This window comes from Staurois parvus, unplaced genomic scaffold (assembly GCF_062004578.1).
Source record: "Staurois parvus isolate SC_StPar_1 unplaced genomic scaffold, SC_StPar_1.0 ptg000090l, whole genome shotgun sequence".
Taxonomy (NCBI): domain Eukaryota; kingdom Metazoa; phylum Chordata; class Amphibia; order Anura; family Ranidae; genus Staurois; species Staurois parvus.
The window spans coordinates 11,750,404-11,774,561 of record NW_028317886.1 but is presented as its reverse complement, the minus strand read 5'-3'; the positions used below and the strand labels follow the sequence as shown (position 1 = coordinate 11,774,561).

General features: G+C 43.5%; 1 protein-coding gene across 1 annotated transcript in view; it reads right to left on the bottom strand.

Moving 5' to 3' along the window:
• Positions 1-24,158, bottom strand: part of ASIC5 (acid sensing ion channel subunit family member 5) — a 47,176-nt gene that overhangs the window by 9,615 nt on the left and 13,403 nt on the right. The window contains exons 5-9 of the mRNA XM_089670522.1: positions 23,478-23,627; positions 18,150-18,297; positions 15,449-15,505; positions 11,546-11,714; positions 7,205-7,296 (exon numbers count right to left, since the gene is read on the bottom strand). Of these exons, the coding sequence (XP_089526648.1) occupies positions 7,205-7,296; positions 11,546-11,714; positions 15,449-15,505; positions 18,150-18,297; positions 23,478-23,627 (616 nt within the window). The remainder of the gene's footprint in view (positions 1-7,204; positions 7,297-11,545; positions 11,715-15,448; positions 15,506-18,149; positions 18,298-23,477; positions 23,628-24,158) is intronic.

Genomic DNA, 24,158 nt, shown 5'->3' with positions numbered 1-24,158 from the left:
GAAGCCTCTACGCGGCCTGAAGCCTCTCCTCAGCCTGAAGCCTCTCCTCGGCCTGAAGCCTCTCCTCGGCCTGAAGCCTCTCCTCGGCCTGATGCCTCTACTCGGCCTGATGCCTCTACGCGGCCTGAAGCCTCTACGCGGCCTGAAGCCTCTACGCGGCCTGAAGCCTCTCCTCAGCCTGAAGCCTCTACGCGGCCTGATGCCTGTACTCGGCCTGATGCCTGTACTCGGCCTGATGCCTCTCTTCAGCCTGAAGCCTCTACTCGGCCTGATGCCTCTACTCGGCCTGATGCCTCTACTCGGCCTGAAGCCTCTACTCGGCCTAATGCCTCTACCCAGCATGATGAACTGATCCAGCCTGACGATCCTATTAGGCCAGTTGACTCGATGCCCGCTGTTGATCCAGATGATCCGGTACCTGATCCGGTGCCCGCTGTCGTGCCAATTGACTCAGAGCCCGCTGTCGTACCTGGTGACTCGGTGCCCACTGCCTTGCCAGATGACGCGGTGCCCGCTGGCAAGCCAAATGACCTGATGCCTGGTGACCTAGTGTCCGCTGTCATACCTGATGACCCGATGCCCGCTGTCGAGCCAGACAATCCGGTACCTGATGACCCGGTGCCCACTGTCGTGCCTGTTGACTCGGAGACCACTGCCTTGCCAGATGACGCGGTGCCCGCTGTCGAGCCAAATGACCTGATGCCTGGTGACCCGATGCCCGCTGTCCAGTCAGACGATCCAATGTCTGACCCCGTGCCCGCGGTCATACCAGTTGACTCGGAGCCCACTGCCTTGCCAGATGACGCGGTGCCCGCGGTCGAGCCAAATGACCTGATGCCTGGTGACCCGATGCCCGCTGTCCAGCCAGACGATTCAATGTCTGCCCCGGTGCCCGCGGTCATGCCAGTTGACTCGGAGCCCACTGCTTTGCCAGATGACGCGGTGCTCGCTGTCGAGCCAAATGACTTGATGCCTGGTGACCCGATGCCCGCTGTCCGGTCAGACGATCCAATGTCTGACCCAGTGCCCGCGGTCATACCAGTTGACTCGGAGCCCACTGCCCTGCCAGATGACGCGGTGCCCGCTGTCGAGCCAAATGACCTGATGCCTGGTGACCCGATGCCCGCTGTCCAGCCAGACCATCCAATGTCTGACCCAGTGCCTGCGGTCATACCAGTTGACTCGGAGCCCACTGTCGTGCCTGGTGTCTCGGTGCCCGCCGCTCCGCCTGGGGGCCCGAGACCTGTTGCTCCGCTTGGGGGTCCAGCGCCCGCCGCTCCGCCTGGGGATCCGGCGCCTGCCGCCCCGCCTGGGGGCCTGAGACCTGTCGCTCCACCTGGGGGTCCGGCGCCCGCCGCTCCGCCTGAGGGCCCGAGACCTGTCGCTCCACCTGGGGGTCCGGCGCCCGCCGGTCCGCCTGAGGGCCCGAGACCTGTCGCTCCTCCTGGGGGTCCGGCGCCCGCCGCTCCGCCTGAGGGCCCGAGACCTGTCGCTCCGCCTGGGGGTCCGGCGCCTGCCGCTCCGCCTGAGGGCCCGAGACCTGTCGCTCCACCTGGGGGTCCGGCGCCCGCCGCTCCGCCTGAGGGCCCGAGACCTATCGCTCCGCCTGGGGGTCCGGCGCCCGCCGCTCCGCCTGAGGGCCCGAGACCTGTCGCTCCGCCTGGGGGTCCGGCGCCCGCCGCTCCGCCTGAGGGCCCGAGACTTGTCGCTCCATCTGGAGGTCCGGCGCCCGCCGCTCCGCCTGAGGGCCCGAGACCTGTCGCTCCGCCTGGGGGTCCGGCGCCCGCCGCTCCGCCTGGGGGCACGATGTCTGTCGCCCCGCCTGGGGGCACGATGTCTGTCGCCCCGCCTGGGGGCACGATGCCCGTCGCCCCGCCTGGGGGCACGATGCCCGTCGCCCCGCCTGGGGGCACGATGCCTGTCGCCCCGCCTGGGGACCCGATGCCTGTCGCCCCTCCTGGGGGCCCGATGCCTGTCGCCCCGCCTGGGGGCCCGGTGCCTGTCGCCCCGCCTGGGGGCCCGGTGCCTGCTGCTCCGCCCGGGGGCCCGGTGCCTGCTGCTCCGCCCGGGGGCCCGGTGCCTGCTGCTCCGCCCGGGGGCCCGGTGCCTGCTGCTCCGCCCGGGGGCCCGGTGCCTGCTGCTCCGCCCGGGGGCCCGGTGCCTGCTGCCCCGCCCGGGGGCCCGGTGCCTGCTGCCCCGCCCGGGGGCCCGGTGCCTGCTGCCCCGCCCGGTGGCCCGGTGCCTGGTGCTTCGCCTGGTAATCCGATGTGCCTCTGCCCGGAGTCCTGCCCGATGTGCCTCTGCCCGGAGTCCTGCCCGATGTGCCTCTGCCCGGAGTCCTGCCCGATGTGCCTCTGCCCGATGTGCCTCTGCCCGGTGTGCCTCTGCCCGGTGTGCCTCTGCCCGGTGTGCCTCTGCCCGGAGTGCCTCTGCTCGATGAGCCTCTGCCCGGAGTCCAGCCCGGTGTGCTGCTGCCCGGAGTCCTGCCCGGTGTGCCAGTCTTTGATATCCCGCCAGTTGCCAGACCCGGGCGGTGGAACATTTTGCCCAGCTAGGACTGTTTGGAGCGTCCTGAGGCCGCTCCTTGAGGGGGGGTACTGTTAGGAATGGACTGGCCAGCAATGGTGGGACTCACCTGCCTTTTGATCTGCAGTACCAGGGCTGGCCAGCGGGTGCTCCCAGCAATCAGAGACTCAACCTTTCAGCCAGCTAACACCTGGAACTGATGATACTGGGGTATTTAAGGGATGGCCAGACTTGCAGACTCTGCCTTGGTGTTGTGTTTGTCCTGGGCCCTGTATCTGTCCTGCATCCTGTTGCTGTTCCTTTGCTGACTTCTCCTGCTCTGATCCTGGCTTGTGACTCTGACCATCCCTCTGTCTGACCCTCTGTACTACGCTGCTTGCTACCTGTTCTGATCCCTGGCTTGTGACCCGGACCATCCCTCTGCCTGACCCTCTGTACTATGCTGCTTGCTACCTGCTGAACCTGGCCTGTGACCCCGACCATTCTCCGCTTGCTCCCCCTGTACCTACCTGCCCAATTGATATTGACCCGGCCTGCCTGACGACGCTTGCTTGTATATACTGTTATCTGTGGGTGGTTTGGTTTGGTTTGTTTGCACCGTATTATGTTTTAGTATTGCACTGCGTTTATGTTTGTACTGTTAGTGTTAATAAATTATATTGTTTATCACATATCTGAGGTCTGCGTTTCCCTGCTTCAGTCACACACCTCTGGTCATACCTGGGAGCCCTGACATTAGGAGTTCTGCTTTTTGGTTCTCTTGGATGAAATCTGGTGGAGTGGAGAGTGGAAGGAGACATGGGAACCTAAGAGATATACTGAAAGGAGGTGTGGAGGAGCCAAAGAAACGATGGAAGAGCTATATCAAGTGCATATGACTCGTCTGTAAAAATGGAGTCATTGAGTTTTGGTGAGTGCGGACCAACATGGGGGGGGCACGAGTGGCACACGGAGGAATGCAGCACCGAGTTATTCTAAAGAACACTTTAAGTGGACTGCACAATAAGAGCACTTTTTTCAAGGAATCACATACTGGGATTGCATAAACTGTGGATGTGGCAAATGTTTAAAATTGCATAGACTGTGCACAGGAACACATGTTGTGTTTCAGTGGAGGAAGGTGTTTTATAGTACGTTGTACATCAGTTGCTATATAAGAGAACTTTTTCAAGGATTTGCATACTGTGGATGTCACAAACAATTATATAGATGTTGTACAGGAATACATGGTATGTCAGTGGAGGGAGGTGTTTTCAAGTGCATTGCATATCAGTTGTATTAATTTTTAGGAGAATGCACATATATTTAAGTTTGTAAATGATGCACCTAAAATGAAGGATGGTGTGTTATAGCACTTCACAGCCTTAGCACATCATTTTGCACTTTATTTAAAGTATTGAGAAGCGCCACACTAAAAAATTCGTAGTTCTGGTATCTATATCCATTGGAGGATATAAGAGGGTTGGGAGGCAGCTACACTTCTGTAATCACTGGTCCAAATACGCAGATAATATACTAATAATACAAACTTATGCTAGCTTTTAAAAACTATAGGCTTTCTAAATGTATACACCAATGGCAAATGTGGTTAACAAACCCTAAAGCAGATAGGTTTTTTAAGAAAGCCTTGTAAAGAAATGATTTTTTTGCAAGATGTTTACTAATAATCTTTTTCAACCATTAGGAAATACTGATAAATATATTATTATACATTACCCATGTGGGGTAACAGTATAGTTTCTACAATGTATGAATTATGTTTTTCTTGATTATTAACATACTAATGTACTGTAAACTGAATGCTTACTTTATTTGGCTAATGTTGGACTTTTGTAAAGAACTTATATGTGCTAATTCTTTTACGTTTATTGGAAGAAAATAAATGTAATAAAAATTGCTGAAAAAAGGGTGATTGCACTAGGGGGACCTGTTGCTTAGATGAAAGATTAAGCAATTTGAAAAAGATGGTTTTGGGTGAAGTGGTGGGTGTGGTGTAGAACTTTTACCATCAAACAAAAGTAAACCAGAGGTGTTGGATGCAGATTTTCAATGAGTCAATTGAATTATCACTGGCACATTAGTTCTGGTTTAGCAACACTACACAAAATGGGAGCAAAACCCAGAGTTAAGAATCCATGTACTGTATATACAATCCAATAAGCGCAACTAAAGTCCAAGAGCCTAAAGTTTTCATGATAAAATTAGTTCATAGAAGAGAAAAGCCAACACATTTCAGGGGTCAAACAGACTACTTCTTCATCAGAGCTCAGGAACTTTGCCTGGGGTTAAACGCGAGAAGAGGAGGATCAGGGCTGCTCTGAGCAAAACTGTTGCACAGAGCAGGTAAGTGTAACATATTTGTTATTTTTAAAAAATAAAATGTTTACCTGTACCTGGCTTAGAATAACTTTAAGGACTCATTCATACCTGAGAGTTTTGTAGCTTGAAGCTCCAAAACACTCAGGGAGAAAAAAAATCAATTATTCTCTATGGTGGCGGATCACGTCTCCACTCCAAAATGCCTGAAGCCAAATACCTGAAGCTCAAATCAGCTTTGGAGCTACTTTTGTTGCTTGAATCAGGCAGATTGATGCATTTTTTAGGCAGTTGAAAGCAGAAGCACATGACACATGGCTATTATAAAAACAAAGCTACAAAATCCTATGAGGCTTTTCATATCGCTGTGCTGCAATTGTGCTGTGATTTGAAAAGTCCTGCATGCTACATCATTGGTGTGCTTTTAAAACGGAACCAAACTGGCACCTTCTATTGCAGTCAATGGGAAACTCACCATAAATGCACCAAAATGCACCCAGGGTTGGTGTTTAGGTGTTTTTGGGGTCACTATACTGTTTTTTTTAAGGAGTGGGCTGACACATGCCGGTTTCCTTATCTATCAGTGGATATGTAAACAATTACCCCCCCTTGGTGGTCACCAGTAGGCCGGAGTTAGATCTTCCACCTGGTGGATGTTGGCCCCTGCCTCCTTCCCTCAGATTCTGGGAGCTGATGCTCCCTTCTGCCCCACTCTGTCTCTCCACATCCTCCCCCCTCCGGAGGGAAGATAGCAGCATGCTGACCACTGGGGGGGAGGCATTATCACTGGTCGTTAAGGATGCTGTTGGGTTCCAGCTCCTTAACAACTACCCGCCTGTGTCCTTAACAATTAATGAATAGACAGTTGTTAACGAGCTGGCACCCGATGGCATCCTTAACAACCAGCTATTCGTGTTCATGAGCTGTAATGCAACGTATTTTAAGTGCACTATGCATTCTGTCTGAATGCAGACTTGTAGTGAAGTCTATCAAATTCTACTATCGTGTCTAACCTTACCATCTCTCCAGATTAATAATGCCACTGTCCAATATGCAGTGTTACTGGCTGGATCACAGGTGAAAATAAAGGGAAAAAAGGTACAGCCACTATATTTAAAGATTGTTAAGCTGCACTATATAACATTTTTGTTATTGTGTTCAATAATGCTTTATCTTTGCATCTTTTGAATTCAAAAGTATTCATATGATTTGAGTTTCCCTTTGTGCTCCAATTTATGATATTAATCTGCAACTCTGTATGTTTCTTCTGCAATGAGAGCATTTTACCTGCCTGCTAGCAAGTTACTAAAGATTGTAAAAATGACTGAGCATACACAGAAGTTATGTCACCCCAGGCCAGCAAATCAAGATGGCTGAAGACAATAAACCCGGAAGTAGACCAGGGTGAAAATGTCAGCAGTGACAAGGAGCTTGCAGCACTGGAGTGGAGTTAAGTAAGTTCTACTTTACTTATATTACCTTTTACTATACCTATATTATATTAAAAGACAAGTATTTTTTTTTACCTACTTACATACTTACCTAGGTGGCTGCAGCTTCAATCCAATGCTGCATCTGTCCCCTGCTGGCTCTAAGGCTGAGAACTAGGCATTTAAACACCACTGGTCGCTCAGTTCTTCCAGCCGGTCCGAGCAGAGAACGGTGACTGTCAGTCACTACTCTCTGCTGTGCTCCTCCAGTGCTCACTGGAGCACTGGGCTGTGGAGAGGGTGGAAGTGGCTGGATCACGCTTTCAGCAGCTCACTGAGAGGCTGAGCCAAGTGCTGGTCCAAGCTCCTGGATGGTTTCCAAACATCTGGCTGCAGTATTTCCCTAGCCTGGACCGGATCTGAAATGTCAGTCGACAGTGGGCTTTAGCCCACTGTTGGCTGAAACTGAGTCACAGGAATGCAGAACGAACTGCACTCCTAGGTCCACAGATGAAGTACAGCCAAACAAGCATTGGCTGTACTTTTCCTTTAAAAATTAGTACTATTACTGTATATAGCGTGTAGTAATTATTTTTTTTATAAGACACTGTAAAATACTTCTTACAGCATAACGAGCTTCAATTAGTCTTGGCCTTGTTTTATGACGTATGTAATGCACTGAAAAGATGCACTGGGAAACTGTCCCTTCTAGATTCCCTGTCTAATCTTTTGCTTGTGAAATCAAACAGGCTGTGAAAATAGACTTCTAGAACAGTCTTAAAACATTTGATAGAAGCATACACAAAAATTCACTCCATATTGATTGGTTCACAAAAGCACCTTGAAACTCATACATTAGCTCTCTAAACCCTAAAATGATAGTCCAAACAGAATATAATTCTTATTAGTATTAATAATAAATCAATACTTACATAGCAGTGCACTTGAAGTCATAGCTTTTTGCTGCTTGGATATTTTGTAATTCAACTCACTGTACTTAATATCAATGTACACCAAGTTATTCCTAGAAAAATAAAAATTTGAAATGATAAAACAGTGCTCACTGTGATCTGTTTGCACGGTTAATTAGCAAGAAAGAAACAAGTGCAATAACATTTTGGAAGTCATTTGCTTACATACTACAATTTCTTTTACAGCAGTACAAATCATAAAAAAAGTTAAATACCAGAGGTATTAAAGATTGTTGGCTCTTTCAATGTTTCCAGTACTATACATTAGGCATTGTGCATGATATACAGTATATAAATGTTTAACAAAGGAAGTTATGATTAGATCTCGTCTTTTGAACACTTATTATATTCATAGGGATCCCTTTCAGATATGCACATGTGTAGTCCAGTAACTCCTGGCAAGAATTAGTTTAGAGCAGTTAAAATAAGTGACTGAGTAGTTATTGCTTTGGACTTCTTTGCACTTGTCACTGAATTCTTAATTATAGGATGTGTTTCCCCTAATACCATAACAGATCAGTGACATTCTAAGCCTGCAGTATCAGTCTCCCAGGTTTATACTCTGTATTCGGGTGGTGGCAGAGAGAGAGCACATCTTGCTCCAAAATATAATATGGTATGCAGGTACAGGCGCATACTGTATGTAAAATGTTTCTAAACCCAGGACCCTGCATTTACTATATCTGGTCTTCCACACAACATGGAAATGCAATTATGTTAGTTAATATAAACTAAACACCTTTTCTCATTAGCAGTTAGAGCAGTCTTGTGACTTCTATCATTATCCAGCAGAGCACTGGTTAAAACTTGTAGGAGGAGTTTTTGTTTTGCTCTAGGAGGATGCAGGACCTCTGACCTCTGTCTGGACAGTGCTTATTGGCCCTGTGCTGATCACATGTACTCTCCGAAGGGGAAAAAAAAACCTCACCAAACTGAGCATGTGAAGAGTGACTCCACACAATATGTCTTATCAGGAGATAAAAGGGGGACACAGGAAGAAGGAGGGGATCAGAGAAGTCAGGATCAAACAGCATGTTTACACAATGCGGAGGATTAACCCCTTAGGTTCCACAGTTAGTGTAACAAGCATGCTTTACTGCATATACAGACTGATTTTACTGTTGTGGGTTTAGTAACACTTTAATTTCAACTTCAGGTAATTGAAAGACAAGTTTCAGCTCAGATCCCCAGACTCAGATGCCCCTCTGACATGTTTCACCCACATTGGATCTCCTAGATTGTAAGCTCCAAGGAGCAGGGCCCTCGAACCCCTCGTGTATCGCATTGTATTGTTATTGTACTGTTTCATGTATTGTCTCCCATTGTAATGTACAGCGCTGAGCGAACTGTTGGTGCTATATAAATACTGTATAATAATAATAATTGGGCTATTCATAGAAGGAAGGGGGAACAAGGTGAAAGTTGATAGTTACTCATAATAGTGAGTGACCTCCCATTTGTAATTCAATGTTTGAAGAATTTGGGGGTAAACCTCCTTCCTAAGATCCAGAATGTCTCTTTTACTAAGGAGTAAAAAATGATCACCTCCCCTCCTAAGATTATTCATTTCTTCTATTATTTGGCACTTCAAAGATTGTTTATTTGATCCATGTTGTACAAAATGTTTGGCTATGCTAGTTTTCTTTCGAGTGTTGATGTCCGATAAATGGTTTGTCATGCAACCGTATAACCATCTACTAATCTCAATGATATACTGAAGTTTGCATATGGTACATGAGATGGCATAGACCACAAATCTAATTTGGCAATTCACTAACTGATTTATAGAGAAGTAGTCGCCATTTGAGTAAGAAACAACAGTATGGGAATCTCCCAACAATGCACAACAGAGGAAATGTGTAGCTCCACACTTGTATAGACCCGTGGTTCTCAGCCAGGTATGATTTAACATGCCATATTTGAAGAGATATTATAGATAATGCACTGCTCCACCCAGAAAATTGTTGCAATTACAAATGTTTAGGCATTCTCATGTTTATTTCTTTCGTTTGTATGACACAAAAAAGTGGAGAAAAAAAAGCTAAATCTGACACATTCCACCAGAAACCCCAAAAATGGACTGGACAAAATTATTGGCCCCCTCAATTTAAGCACGCCCCTTGGAAAAAATAAATTGTGTACTATATGATACAATATTATGTCATGTCTCCTTGCAGTTCATTTCTGTTCATATGTTCTGCTTTTTATCTGAATAAAAGTCAATTGTTTACAAAAAAACATTGTTTCCTGTAACCATCAATGAGTTTCTTACACCTCTCTACTGGAATTTTGTACCCCTCTTTCACCAACTGCTCCAGGTCTCTCAGATTGAAAGGGTTCCTTTTCTCAACTGCTGTTTTGAGATCTCTCTACAGGTGCTCCATGGGACTGAGATCTGGACTCATTGCTGGCCAGTTCAGTACTCTCTAGCGCTTTGTTTGAAACTATTTCTGGAAGCTTTTTGGCGTGTGATTTTGCAGTTATTTTTATTTTCATTTCTCTTTTTTATAAATTTTATATATTTTTTTCCCTTACAATACTCCCTTTTTTTCTTGTGTCACATATCTTGGCAGGCACTAATGCATATAACAATTCTGTTTATGCAATAATCTTAATTGGCTTCTCCCACCACCTCCCATTGTGTGTGTATTGTGTGCATTTGTGTGTGTGTGTTTACCTTAATTGTCTGTGGTCATTAAGAAGAACCTTTTGCCAGGTGCACTTTGTTGATTTTGAGATAATAAGCAGCAAAATCTATAGTTCCTAATTGTTGTGTACTGTTCACAATCATTGGGTTTCACCTGGCTTGTGATATGTGTGTGTATATATAATACCTTTGCTGTAAGCTTTCCCTTAAAAAAGGTGGAATTTTTTTTTTCAAAGGTGGGATTTTGGGGTTTTCATTTCTTTTGTGAATTTTTCTATTTTTGTTTTATTATTATTATTAATATTATTATACAGGATTTATATAGTGCCAACAGTTTGCTCAGCGCTTTACAATATATTTTGTGTTAATATGGAGAGCATTTACTTTGTTTAACCATCTGATCTTTAAGCTGTCTTTTGATGTAGTAAAGCTCCAGGCGGTGTTTTTTGTCTGTAGTAAATTCAGGCCTAGACTAGCTCATTAAAATTGTCTTCCTGATGGCCAATTGCACACAATTTTACATTGCTGTATTTTTTGTAGTCTTTTATATTTTATTGAGAACTTGATAGAAATTGGCCAGTGAAAGAATAGTTTTGCATCAGCGAAGACATGGACAGCCAAAGCAAAATACTGGCAAATGTTTATCTGTCACTCAAAGCAGTCTTTTAATTTTTTGATGAAAAAGCAATTGGAGTGCTGTTGCTGTATGTAAGCCAAGCTAATTGTAAAAGAAAAAAATAAATTCCACAATCAAACATGTGCAGCCAGTATATGCTGTTGCTGAGACTGCCCGTTAAAAACAGGAACAGCTTGTAAGGATATACCTTTATGGCATCCCCAAACATATTATTTAAAGCATTTGCACATTTTCAATGCTGCCTTCAAAGTCACATGTGGGGAACCTCTACTGCTGTACTGTATTTTTTTATTCTCTTTTGCATTGGCATATGTCCCCCATGGCAGTGTCCAACTTACCATGCCTTTTTTGACAGTAGGCTGCTTATTACCCCAAAATGGCCAAAATGTAACTAGATCATCCCCCCAATAGATTTCAGTCAGACTCACCTCTAAGATCAGATTTGTTAAACCCTTGGTACATGAACATATGATAGTTGCCAATTGTGACTGACTGTCTGCATGCCTGTCTATCAATCTGCATTTGTGATTATCTATCTACAGGACATAGGTGAACAACACTGGAATAGAAGTGAACACAAACAAATAAATACTGTATGTATGACTGACACCTCTGCTCATTAATGACTCTGTGTATATAATGCATTAATGATGCTTGCTTTGTGGATCACCCATGTTCTTATCTATAAAATAACTGAGAAAGCTTTCTTTTCTCAGATTACACATTTCAAATCAATATACATCTCATTTGGAAAATGGAATCTGATGCTTCTCACTCAGTCTGCATGATTTATGTCAGTTAAACACTTAGTGATAGAACAATGTTCTGGACATTAGGTTGTTTGAATGGTAACTTTGGCTTCCGCTGTTTGCAGACAATAAAAAAAAACAGCCTTAGAAAACCTGAGGTCACAAGGCAGTTCAGATATTTTCCGAAATCAGTAAGAAAACATTGATAAGTATGTGGATCAAGTTAACAACACAAGAACTCTACTTCAAATTTTAAAAGGTACATTTACCGCATGTAGGTTGTATTTTTGCTCAGTTTGTTGGAGAGGAAATCTGCAGCTTTGTCACTGGGAAATGTGGAGTATGAAAGGGTAGCTGGGTAGTCATTCTCTTCACATGGAACTGGGCAACTAGAATTATAGGTTCCCACGCTACAAAGCTCCAGTTTTTCAATTTTGTCTGCTCAAAAACAAACGAAGACAAACAAAACAATTGTTATACAACAAGCACTTTATATCTAAATATATATATATATATATATACACGCACATACAGTATATATATATATATATATATATTGCACAGGGCAAAAGCTATCCTCATTTTGCATTCAATGGGGACTTGATTTATCAAGACGCAGAAATGTGAGTTGAGATTGTGCATCAATTGCTGGCTCCCCAGCTATACACACAGAAGGTCCCCGATCTAGACCACAACAACGCACTGTGAGGAAACCTAAAGGCTGAAAGAATGGAGGCAATAATACCCGACCAGTTTTACTGGCCAGTTATGAAGACTGAGGATACTATGGCAAAGGTACTATGCATCCTGTCCCACTTGCCAGTTAACCACCTCCATGCCACACTACAGAAACCCCCTGGTACCCTTGTCAATAACTGAGGTGCCATTTGAACGAATCGCTATGGATCTCATGGGACCTTGGTAAAGTCAACAAGGAGACACCAATATATATTAGCAGTCCTGAATTATGCAACTAGGTATCCAGAAGTGATCCTTTAAGAAAAACGTCCCCTAAGGCCATTGGCCGGTAGTTATTCCATATGTTTTCAAGAACTGGGTTTCCCAAAGAGATACTGATGGACCAGGGGACTCCTTTTATGTTGAGGGTGATGGCAGACTTGTGCAAACTGTTTCAGATCAAGCATTTGTGGATATCTGTCTATCATTTGCAGACAGATGGCCTCATTAAAAAGTTTAATATAACCCTGAAGCTGATGCTAAAAAGAGTGGTCCATAAAGACAAGAAGGATTCAGACATGTTGCTCCCTGCTTTACTGTTTGCCATCTGGGAGGTTCCAAAGCAGACAACTGGCTTTTCACTATTTGAGCTAGTGTAAGGATGAAGACCCAGTGGGTTGCTCAATTTAGTAAAGGAGACAAGAGAAAGTGAATCCTCACCGCATAAAACCGTGATAGAACATATCTCCCAGATACTGAGAGAGGTCAGCTAGAGTAAACCCGTTAGTGAGAGAGCATCTCCACAAAACTAAGGAAGCCCAAATAAGGGTGTACAATCAGTCAGAAAAAATCAGTTTCAAGTGGGAGACTGGGTGGCTGTTCTGATCCCCATGATAGAGAGCAAGTTCTTGGCCAAATGGCAGGTACTGTTTAAGGTGGTGGAAAAAGAAAACCATACTAAATTTATTTAACTTGTTAAAACCCTAGAAAGACAGAGAACAAGCATCCACAGCAGTAGGTGTCAATTTAGGGGACCCTGCAGGAGTTGACTTTGTGCAGATTACTAGTACCCTGTCCAAGCCACAAACCCAACATGCAAAGGAGTCTGTGCAGAGAAAAAAAGGAATGTTTTTAGAATTGCCTGGTCTCACCAACGTCATCAAGCATGACATCATAATGAACCCCAATGTAGATCAATGTAAAGCTGTATTATATCCCAGAAGCACCTAGAAAGACAGTGTCCAAGAAAGTACAAAGAATGCTTGAGCTTGATGTCATTGAAGAGTAGCAATGTAAGTGGTCAAGTCCAATCATGCTGGTACCAAAACCCAACAGCACCCTACACTTCTGCAATGACTTTAGGAAACTCTAATAACGTTTCCAAATTTGATGCCTATCTGATGCCCCGGGTAGATGAGTTAATTGAGAGGTTGGGTCATAGCTGGTATATCACCATGTTAGACCTCACAAAAGAGTACTGGCAGATTCCCCTCACCAAGGAAGCCAGGGAAAAAATTTCTTTTTCTACCCCTGAAGGCCACGTTCAATATAAAAGGATGCCATTTGGCTTATACCCTGTCACATTCCAAAAGGTAATGGACAAGACATTGCGCCCTCATAGGCAATATGCTTCAGTCTCCTTGGATGACATTTTCATTGTTAGTACTGATTTGGAATCCCATCTAACCCGGTTCAGGCAGTCCTAGACTCTGAAGAAAGGAGGATTTAAAATTAAACCTGAGAAATGTGCAATTGGGATGGAGGAAGCCAAGTACCAAGGGTACATAGGGAGCTAGTAACACCCCAAATAAATAAAGTAGAAGCCATACAGGATTGGCTCCCCCCCAACAAGGAATCAAGTCAGAGAATATTTGGGCACAGTTGGCTACTACAGGCAGTTTGTCCCCAACTTTGCCACTATTGCTGCACCATTGACCTACCTAAGAAAAGGCAAGAAATGATAATGTGGAATGCAGATGCTAAAGAAGCTTTGCAGAAGCTTAAAGTGGAACTTCACTCTCTCAATCAACATTGACTGATTCCAGCCCTTATTCTGCAAGCATTAGTAAATAAATAGGAAAGTATATCTAGTTTTAAACCTTTTTTTTTTACATTTCCTCAGTTACTTCCTGATTTCCATGCCTAGGCAAATTATGTCATACATCCCAGAAGCCTTCAGGAAGGGGAAGAAGGGTTCTCAGCTCAGCCAATGCCTGAGCTAAGGGCAGATGGATTTCAGGATGTAAAAGATTCATGAATCATCTGTCCTTACTCAAGATGGCCACTGCCAGAAATGCCAGGGTGTGTTTTTCAAAAGTAATTCTCAGCAAAATGAAGTATGGAGACATGGATTGATGGGTGAGTTTGCTTTAAATATTAACAATGAATAAATAGCATTTTTGGTTTGTGGTGCTCAGATGCAGTGCAGTTCCACTTTAGGGCTGTGATGTGTCAGCATCCAGTGCTCATGGCTCCTGATTTTTCTAAGAAATTTGTGGTGCAGCTAGATGTCTCGAGTGACTGCCTGGGGGAGGTCTTGTCTTAAGTGGTTAATGGAGAAGGGCACCCCATAGTTTTTCTGTGTGGTGGAGTGAGAGTTTTTTTGCCATAAAATGGCCTTTGGACTCTACAGTACTTTCTGCTAGGCAGGAGGTTTCGCCTGGTGTTAAACCATATCCCATTGACGTGAATGAGACAAAACAAGTGACCAGGTGGTTCCTTTCTCTCCAGGAGTTCAATTTAGTAGTGGAGCACAGACTCAGGAGACAGCATCAAAATGACCATGCCCTCTCTTGGGTATATTGTGTGGTGTGGAATGTTGCCTCCAACACCTGTTGAGGCAGGGATGGGGGAACTCTATGTACAGATGCCAAGGATGGGTCCTGGATGGGTGCTATGTTTCATCTATATTTGAGTTGTGGTCCCTTCAAGGAGGATGGTTTCAGGGTTTCTCACCATGCAGGATGAGAAGTTTCAGAACAATTCATAAGGAGAGGACTGACGTACCGTTGTCTCTACACTGACAATTTGCTATTTGAGATCCAGAAATTTGGAGGGTCAGAGAGAGATTCACGTGGGAAAGAACCTCCGCCCCTGATTATGGGAACTCTGGATGCGAAGGGTTAAGGTTACCTCCAGGAGCAGCACCTAAGACAGGAAGCTTCTAGTGCTCCTAGGGATAGAGTAATAGGAGTTTGGGAGAGGAGACACCTGTCGGAGTGCTGCATGCTGGAAGAGGCTGAATCTGGAGTTTTCTGACTGTGGGTAAATCCCTTATGTCAACTATGCAAGTGTTATACTTCATCTATGCTGAAGATAAGTGGACTTTTGTTTTGTGTTGCTGAAATTAATGTATTACATTTACTGCTGGATGCTCTGTTTTTATTTGCTTTAAAGAAAGACTTTTTATGTTTATGAGAAGCAGCTTTGCATGCCATCCCAAAGCACTATCAGTTATATATATGTATTTAAATTTTATATTTAGAAGTACTTACGAAGTGCAGGATATACACAGTTATAAAACTGCGGAAGGTCACATTCCTTTCCAACACCTGTCAAAAAGTTTCAAAGATTGCTTAGATAAATTACATGCATAGTATCAATAACATTTCTAGAAATAGCTATTACTAATTATATTCATTAAATTAAATGCTTGCTACCCAGTGTATATGCTGTATAAGCATCCCGGGTAACAAGCGGTTATATCAGGATCATGGCTGAAGCTGCAGCCATGATCCTGGTAATGTTACTTAGTGCCAGCGATCGGCAAGTGGTTACAAACATTAAATATTATAATTGGTCCAATATCACATGAACGCGCTAAGGAATTAGCAATTAAAGCTAAATAGTGAGCTAAATGCATGTTAAAATACATATTAGAGGACTATTTTACCATTCAAAAGGTTTGCAGTTCTTCATAGTCAAATCATGGGATCCAGAAATCCCTGCCAAGTAGTCCAGCCAGGTCCCTGACCTCAATTTCAGCAGCAGCATAACTTGGTTAGCCAATAAAGGAGTAGCAGCAGACTGATACAGTGAAGGTAATAAGTATTTGATCCCCTGCTGATTATGAATGTTTGCCCACTCACAAAGAAATGATCAGTCTAAAAATCAAATGGTAGGTGTATTGTAACACTGAGAGACAGAATAGCAACAACAAATTCAAAAGAAATGCATGTCTAACAAATTATGCACTGATTTGCATGTTCATGAGGGAAATAAGTATTTGATACCCTTCACAAAACATGGCTTAGTACTTGGTGGCAAATCCCTTGTTGGCAATCACAGAGGTTAGACATTTCCTGTAGTTGGCCACCAGGTTTGCACACATCTCAGGAGGGATTTTGGCCATGACATCCTTGGACATCTCTTTGGTCTTTGACATGGTGGAGAGTTTGGAATCTGATTGTTTGATTGCTCCTGTGGACAGGTGTCTTTTATACATGTAACAAAATGAGATTAGCAGCACTCCCTTCAAGAGATTGCTTCTAATCTCAGCTTGTTACCTGTATGAAAGACACCTGGTAGCCAGAAATCTTGCTGAATGATAAGGGATCAAATACTTATTTCCCTCATGAACATGCAAATCCGTACATAATTTGTTAGACATGCATTTCTTTTGAATTTTTTGTTGCTATTCTGTCTCTCAGTGTTACAATTCAAAATCAGCAGGGGGTCAACTACTTATTTCCTTCACTGTAAGTAATTTCTGTGTTCACCATCAGCTCGTATGTACTCCAGCAGTGGCTAATTGGTTCCTAGTGATAGCCTTCCTTCTCCTAGCCTGAGAGCTGCTGTACAGAGGCTGTGTCTGGAGTTCAGCTCCACAAGAACATATTGTATTTGAGTAGACTAAATGAACACAGCCTACCTGCTGTGCAAGCTAATTCTCTACAGATGCTTGTATCTTTATCTTCTGCATAGTCCTAAACATGTGCCTTTAGCAGAGCTAAGAGCATTTGATGTTTAAATCCCTACGATAAGTTGGCACTCCTGATGTTGGGATTGATGTAGCAAAAAGTGGGAAGCTATGTACATGATCAGGGTCACCAGGTGAACAACCTCCTTCTATGACTTTTCAATGAGGAGCCCACAGGACCATCATGATTGTTCCGCTAGGTGGGGCTAGGTGCTTAGAAACTCCTAGTTTCAGAAATATAGAAATACCAAATTGGTGCCGAGGGTTGAATATCAGAGAAGGTAGTTAGTAACAGAGGTCAATGCAATGTAAACCATTCGGCTTGGCCGGTTTGTCTCATGTCTCCGGCGTTGTCCTGTTTCTGAAACTATTGCAGTCTCACCCACATGCATGTCTGTGAATGACATCCATATCATATTACTGTATAGTTATTAATAGTAAGTCATATTCAGCTGCTCTTGTTCTGTAATTTGGAAAGTTCAATTAGTCCAGTTCTTCAAGCAAAATGTCACTCTCTTAATCAACATTAACTATTTCAATCATACTGCTGCTAGCCTTAGTTAATAGATAGGGAGGTACATTATATTTACTTGCTTTCAACTTTTTTTTTACATTTCTTCAGTTGCTTCCTGTCTTCTGCCCTAGCTCAAAATGATGTCACATAACCCAGGAGTTTTCATGAGCATTTTCTTTTGCTTTCATCTGAAGGAAGGGAGGAGGGGATTTTTCAGCTAAGCATGCCTGAAGGCAGATGGATTCTAGAAAGTAAATGATATATGAATCACCTGCCCTTACACCAGATGGCTGCAGCTAGAAATGCTAGGTGATCTTTTCAAAGTGGTTTCTCAACAGAATAAAGCATGGAGATATGGATGGGTGAGTTTACTCTGAATATTAAAATGGATTAAATAGTTTTCAGTTTATAATGCTCAGATACAGTTTAGTTCTGCTTTCAGTTCTGAACTGAATAAGTGGTTTGGCTTACCTAAAAATGTCTTCCACATTACTACACTTGTCCAGTTGAAAGTGACTAACTATTACTAGCTGATCATTACACATTCAAGCATGTGAAGTAGACTGCACAGCACAGCACTATACAAAAAGAGTCTGAAGCCCCACCAAGAATCAATAATGAACAGTGAAAGCCTTAATGAATTTGGCTGCAACAGGTTTAAAGGAGTTGGCCAAACAAGTGGACATTCCATCTTTAAAACAGTGGCTAGGTTTCCTGAATATCACTAAGTGATTTTATAATTGCCGGCAAATAAAATTGTTACCAGGAAGTAAGAATGGTAAGCATCCACATTCTTCTTGTATATAATTTGACTTGCACTCCTGTACACATCCATATGTACTGTAGACTTCATGATATTCCAATGTTAAATCAGGATTACATTCTCCCCAAGGATATTCTTGCAGTATTGTCTACAATTGAAACATTACAATAACAATCTTCTGCAAATTATAATTTCTATAGGTTTAAAGGGTCATATAGCACAATTTGTCTGAATTAGCCACTGGCATTTTTCTCCTTCCCAGGACTTTGGAAAATTTGGACTTATTGGAAAATAAAATAAATGTCAAAAGCAGCCAGTGGGTAGTTTAAAGTGGAACTAAAAACTAATATTAAAACAACTGGACTTTGGTTTCAATTTAACTCAGTAGTAAATGCAAATATGAAACAACAATTGTAAAGTGTATATGAACCCCTACCTTAAAAAACAACTCTTTATGTTTAAAATAGGCAAAATATTTATATATATATATATATATATATATATATATATATATATATACAGTATATTGGCAAACATATTGGGACACCCCTCCAAATCATTGGATTTAGGTGTTCCAATCACCTCCATGGGCACAGATGTATAAAATCAAGCACCTAGGCATGTACACTGCTTCTACAAACATTTGAAAGAATGGGTCGCTCTCAGGAGCTCAGTGAATTCAAGCATGGTACTGTGATAGGTTGCCACCTGTGTAATAAGTGCATCCATGAAATTTCCTTGCTACTAAATATTCCACAGTCAACTGTCAGTGGTATTATAACAAGGTGGAAGCAACCGGAAGCAACAGCAACTCAGCGATGAAGTGGTAGGCCACATAAAATGACATAGCAGGGTCAGCGCATGCTGTAACTCATAGTGTGCAGAAGTCACCAACTGTCTGCAGAGTCAATAGCTAAAGACCTCCAAACTCCAAACAGTGCATAAAGAGCTTCATGTAATGGGTTTCCATAGCTGAGCAGCTGCATCCAAGCCTTACATCACCAAGTGCAATGCAAAGTGTCGGATGCAGTGGTGTAAAGCACGCCGCCACTGGACTCTAGAGCAGTGGAGACATGTTCCTTGGAATGACGAATCACGCTTCTCTATCTGGCAATCCGATGGATGTGTCTATGTTTTGCTGTTGCCAAGAGAACGGTATTTGCCTGACTGCATTGTGCCAATTGTAAAGTTTGATGGAGGGGGGCTTATGGTGTGGGGATGGTTTTCAGGGGTCGGGCTTGGCCTCTTAGTTCAGGTGAAGGGAACTCTTAATGTGTCATCATACCGAGACATTACGGACAATTTCATGCTCCCAAGTTTGAACTTTGTGGGAACAGTTTGGGGATGGCCCCTTCCTCTTCCAACATGACTGTGCACCAGTGCACAAAGCAAGGTCCAGAAAGACATGGATAAGCGAGTTTGGAGAAGAGGAGCTTGACTGGCCTGCACAGAGTCTTGACCTGAACCTGATAGAACACCTTTGGGATGAATTAGAGCAGAGACTGCGAGCCAGGCCTTCTCATCCGACATCAGTGCCTGACCTCACAAATGCGCATCTAGAAGAATGGTCTAACATTCCCATAGACACACTCCTTAACCTTGTGGACAGCCTTCCCAGAAGAGTTGAAGCTGTTATAGCTGGAAAGGGTGGGCCAACTCAATGTTGAACCCTATATTGACTAAAACTGGGATGCCATTAAAGTTCATGTGCGTGTAAAGGCAGGCATCCCAATACATATATATATATATATATATATATATATATATATATTATTTTTTCTTCTTTTGTTTATAAGTGAACATAGGACTTTTGCTCTCAGCTGGAGGTTGAAGGTGAAGACTGCGGGGGTCATGTCAACAGGAGGCATAAAAATAGCAGAACACTAATCTTCCCAGTGGTGGGTTGTCCAGGGGGGCTTGTCTGCTCCAGGCTGACCACTGGGATGGGATACAATGAACAATGGGTGAAACATGTAACATGTTCCCAAAGGTGAACTTATCCTTTAAATAGTTGAAGCTTACTACTTTTGACTGCATAATTGAAGCAATGCTAACTGATTATTCCTATTCTGCCAGTGTTCTATTTTTATGTTTTAACTGGGGTTGTATATCCTAAACCCATTATTCTTGTGGTCTACTTTTTTGGAACAAGACTAACACAGAGGTGTTACTAAAGAATTGTGTCTCTTGCATTATTATCCTATGCTGTTGAAATATATTTGAAACCCAGAGTGTCAGAGGTGTCAGGAGGCTTGCAAGGTCAGGGCAATCACTGGTGACAAGCATTATCAAGTGGCCCCTGCTGGGGTAGCGCTACAGTTATTTAGACTATGTTAAAGTTATAGAGTCTACAAACTATGGTATATTGTATATACTGTATTTGAAAATGGATCAATCTTGATGTTGGCTGCTCATTTTTTGAGGCCGTAAAATGCCAAAACAGTACAAACACCCCCAAATGAACAATTTGTGTAAAGTAGACAGTCCAAGGTATTTAGTAAGGGGTATGTTGAGTTTTTTAAGTTGTAATTTTTTTGTCACAATTTTTTCAATAATGATGAAATGAAAGATTTGTTTTCAAAAAGTTGTCATCTCAACAAATTATTTCTCACACATGGAAGATTAATTTGAACATGATCACTCTCCAAACAGCATTGCACATGTGAACAAGTTCTTATGATAACACGATGACTGCTGTGGCACTGTGATTGGTGTGGTGTTGGTGATTAGGAACACTGAGACTGATGTAGCAGTGATCAGGGACACTGGGACTGGTGTGACAGTCATCAGGGACAGTGGGACTGGTGTGGCATTTATTAGGGACACTGGGACTGATGTGGTGGTGATCATAGATTTTGTGACTGGTGTGGCGGTGATTAGGGACACTGTGACTGGTGTGATGGTTATCAAGGATACTGTGACTGGTATAGCCTGGTGACAGTATGTAAAAAAAAAAATATTTACAACTTTTTTTTTACATGCTGTCACCAGAGCAGTGCAGTGTCACCATAGTGGCACTGTACTGCTCTTGTGAGATGATCGAGTTTTTTCTTTGTTCACTGTGATTGCTTACACAATCATGATGACTGTTTAAAAAAATTAGTTTGCTTACACCATCTGGCTGCATTCATGCAGTCTTTGTTTACTACTGTGATCACTGTGATTGGTCACATTGATCACATGGTTTCATTGTAGATCAACTGTTGGGGAAAAGTAACAGTTAGACTTTTTCAATGACCTTTAATAATATTTTAAAAATATACTAAGCATTTTAAATGGACCTTAAGCCAGCCGCACATGGATCAAAATTCAGCAGATGCAGCAGGGACCAGCCGAATTTCAATCTATGTATGGGCAGGCTGATTGTACCCAAGTTGATCCATCGATCGACTTTGATACAACCAGCCTATCGGATTCAACGTTGCTACTGTGTCCTGTATCACTAATATGGTCTGCATTGGAAGCTTGTATGACAGGGTAACCACAAAGGAGAATAATTAAGAGACAGGGACAAACTGTTGCTTGCCCTGAACAAGGAATTTCATGGCAAGATCACCAGATAATATATTTAACCACTTGCCTACCGGGCACTTATACCCCCTTCTTTACCAGGCCAATTTTCAGCTTTCAGCGCTGTCACACTTTGACAATTGCGCGGTCATGCAAGATTGTACCCATATGACATTTTTATAATTTTTTTCTCACAAATAGAGCTTTCTTTTGGTGGTATTTAATCGCCGCTGGGCGCTTTACTTTTTGCGCTATAAACAAAAAAAGTGCAAAAAATTTGAAAAAAAAAAGTTTCTGTGTTTCTATTATAAAATTTTTCAAACAGGTAATTTTTCTCCTTCACTGATGTGTGTTGATGAGGCACCACTGATGGGCACTAATAGGCGGCACTGATGGGCACTGATAGGCAGCACTGATGGGCACTGATAGGCAGCACTGATAGGCAGCACTAATGAGGTGGCAAGGATAGGCGGCACTGATAGGCAGCACTAATGAGGTGTCACGGATAGGCGGCACTGTTAGGTGGCACTGATAGACAGCACTGATACGTGGTACTGACTGACATCACTGCTGGGCACTGACTGGCGGCACTGCTAGGCATTGACTTGCGCAACTGCTGGGCACTGACTGGCACAACCACTGGGCACTGACTGGTGGCACTGACTGGCAGCACTGATGGGCTGCACTGATGGGCACTGGTGGGTGGCACTGGTGGGCACAGGTGGGTGGGCACAGGTGGGTGGCACTGCTGGGCACAGGTGGATGGCACTTCTGAGCACAGGTGGGTGGCACTGCTGGGTGGCACAGGTGGGTGCACTGCTGGGCACAGAAGGGTGCACTGCTGGGCACAGGTGGGCACACTGCTAGGCACAAGTGAGTTCACTGCTGGGCACAGGTGGGTGCACTGCTGGGCACAGGTGGGCGGAACTGGTGGGTGGCACTGCTGGGCACCGATTATCAGGGCAGCTGATTCCTGCTCTGACAACTGCCAGTTCTTGGCAGTACTTTCCTCACGCTCTGACAGCGAGAGGAAAGTGCAGCCGAGAACCGGCAATTGCATTTCCCAGTGATCAGCGTGTCATTGGACACGGCTGATCACGTGGTAAAAGGCCGCTGTGATTGGTCTTTTACCACATCACGTGATCAGTTGTGTCTGCAGGACACAGCGATCACGGAGATCGCCAGGTGCGCGCCCCCGGGTGCGCGCAGGAAAGCGCGTTCTGGGAGGACGTCATATGACGCCCTCCCAGAACTGGCCAGCCACAATGTAGCCGTCATTCGGCTATCTGCGGTCGGCAAGTGGTTAATAAAAGCTATAGATTTGAAAAGAATGAAAACTACTTTGGAAATTACATTAACTTGAATAAGTGTTTGCACACAGTACAATTTAAATCCCAACGTCCTCTGACTATACATAAGCTTGTACCAGTACAGTACAAACTGTGCTTGTTGAAAAACTATTTGATCTGCTTAAGAATGCATTAAATTTAATTGAATTGGTAACTAAGCACTATTTTAAAATGTCTAAATTTTCCAGCATCATTAGCATATTCTTCAAAGCTATACTAATAATGGGAAGCTGACATTTATTGGCTTTATAACCTGCTGAGTTCCAGCAGTGTCATCTATCTTTGAGAGAGAATATTAAATATGCACATTTAATTGGAGAGTCACCTCTGTGCAAATACGTAGAACCCTTTAATTTGCTCTTCCTGTCTAAAGGGTGTGCATGAGTTTTATATTTGCATTGGAAATGATCTATCAACAACAACATCTGGACCTTCATTTGCCTATCTATTAAACATATAAATACAGTACCTTGGCGAGCCTGATGGAAGCGTGTGCATGCATCCCCACTGGACTGTGTAAGCCCAGACCATTAAACCGAGGAGGAATCTTTGGTGAGTGTATCACAAATGTTATCCCAGCATCCACGAAGCCTAGTGTTGGATCATCTGTGAATTCAGTCTGGTATAAGAGAACCATTATTACTACTGTAATAAACATATACTGTATATCCAACATGTCATCTCAACACAGCGAAAGGAAAAGATATAAATTTTCCTAAAAACATACAAGAAGAAATTCATTGAAAATACGGATAAGCGCTGCATATTCAAAGGAGTTACCAAGATTAAAAGGTTGTGAAACATACAGCTATGTACTCTGACACAATATTAGTGCATCATCCATTCAAAACTGATAACGTATTTAAGTGCTCTTGTCTCTTGGATAGATGGTTCTGTCACTTACAGTACATCCCAAAACCTGCGATACATCAAGTATTAACTAAATCTGCAACATTCACACAAAACTACTCTTTCATTGGGGTCCATTTGGGTTAGCTTAGGTGGTATCCCTTTACATGTAGTTTATTTTAGTAAAATTATCAGGATGACTGATTTGCTACAATGGTAATATTTAACACAGGTGAAACCTGAAAGTGTCATTATCATTGCGTGTTCACCATAGTAATCTTTCCTAACTGGACATTACCTA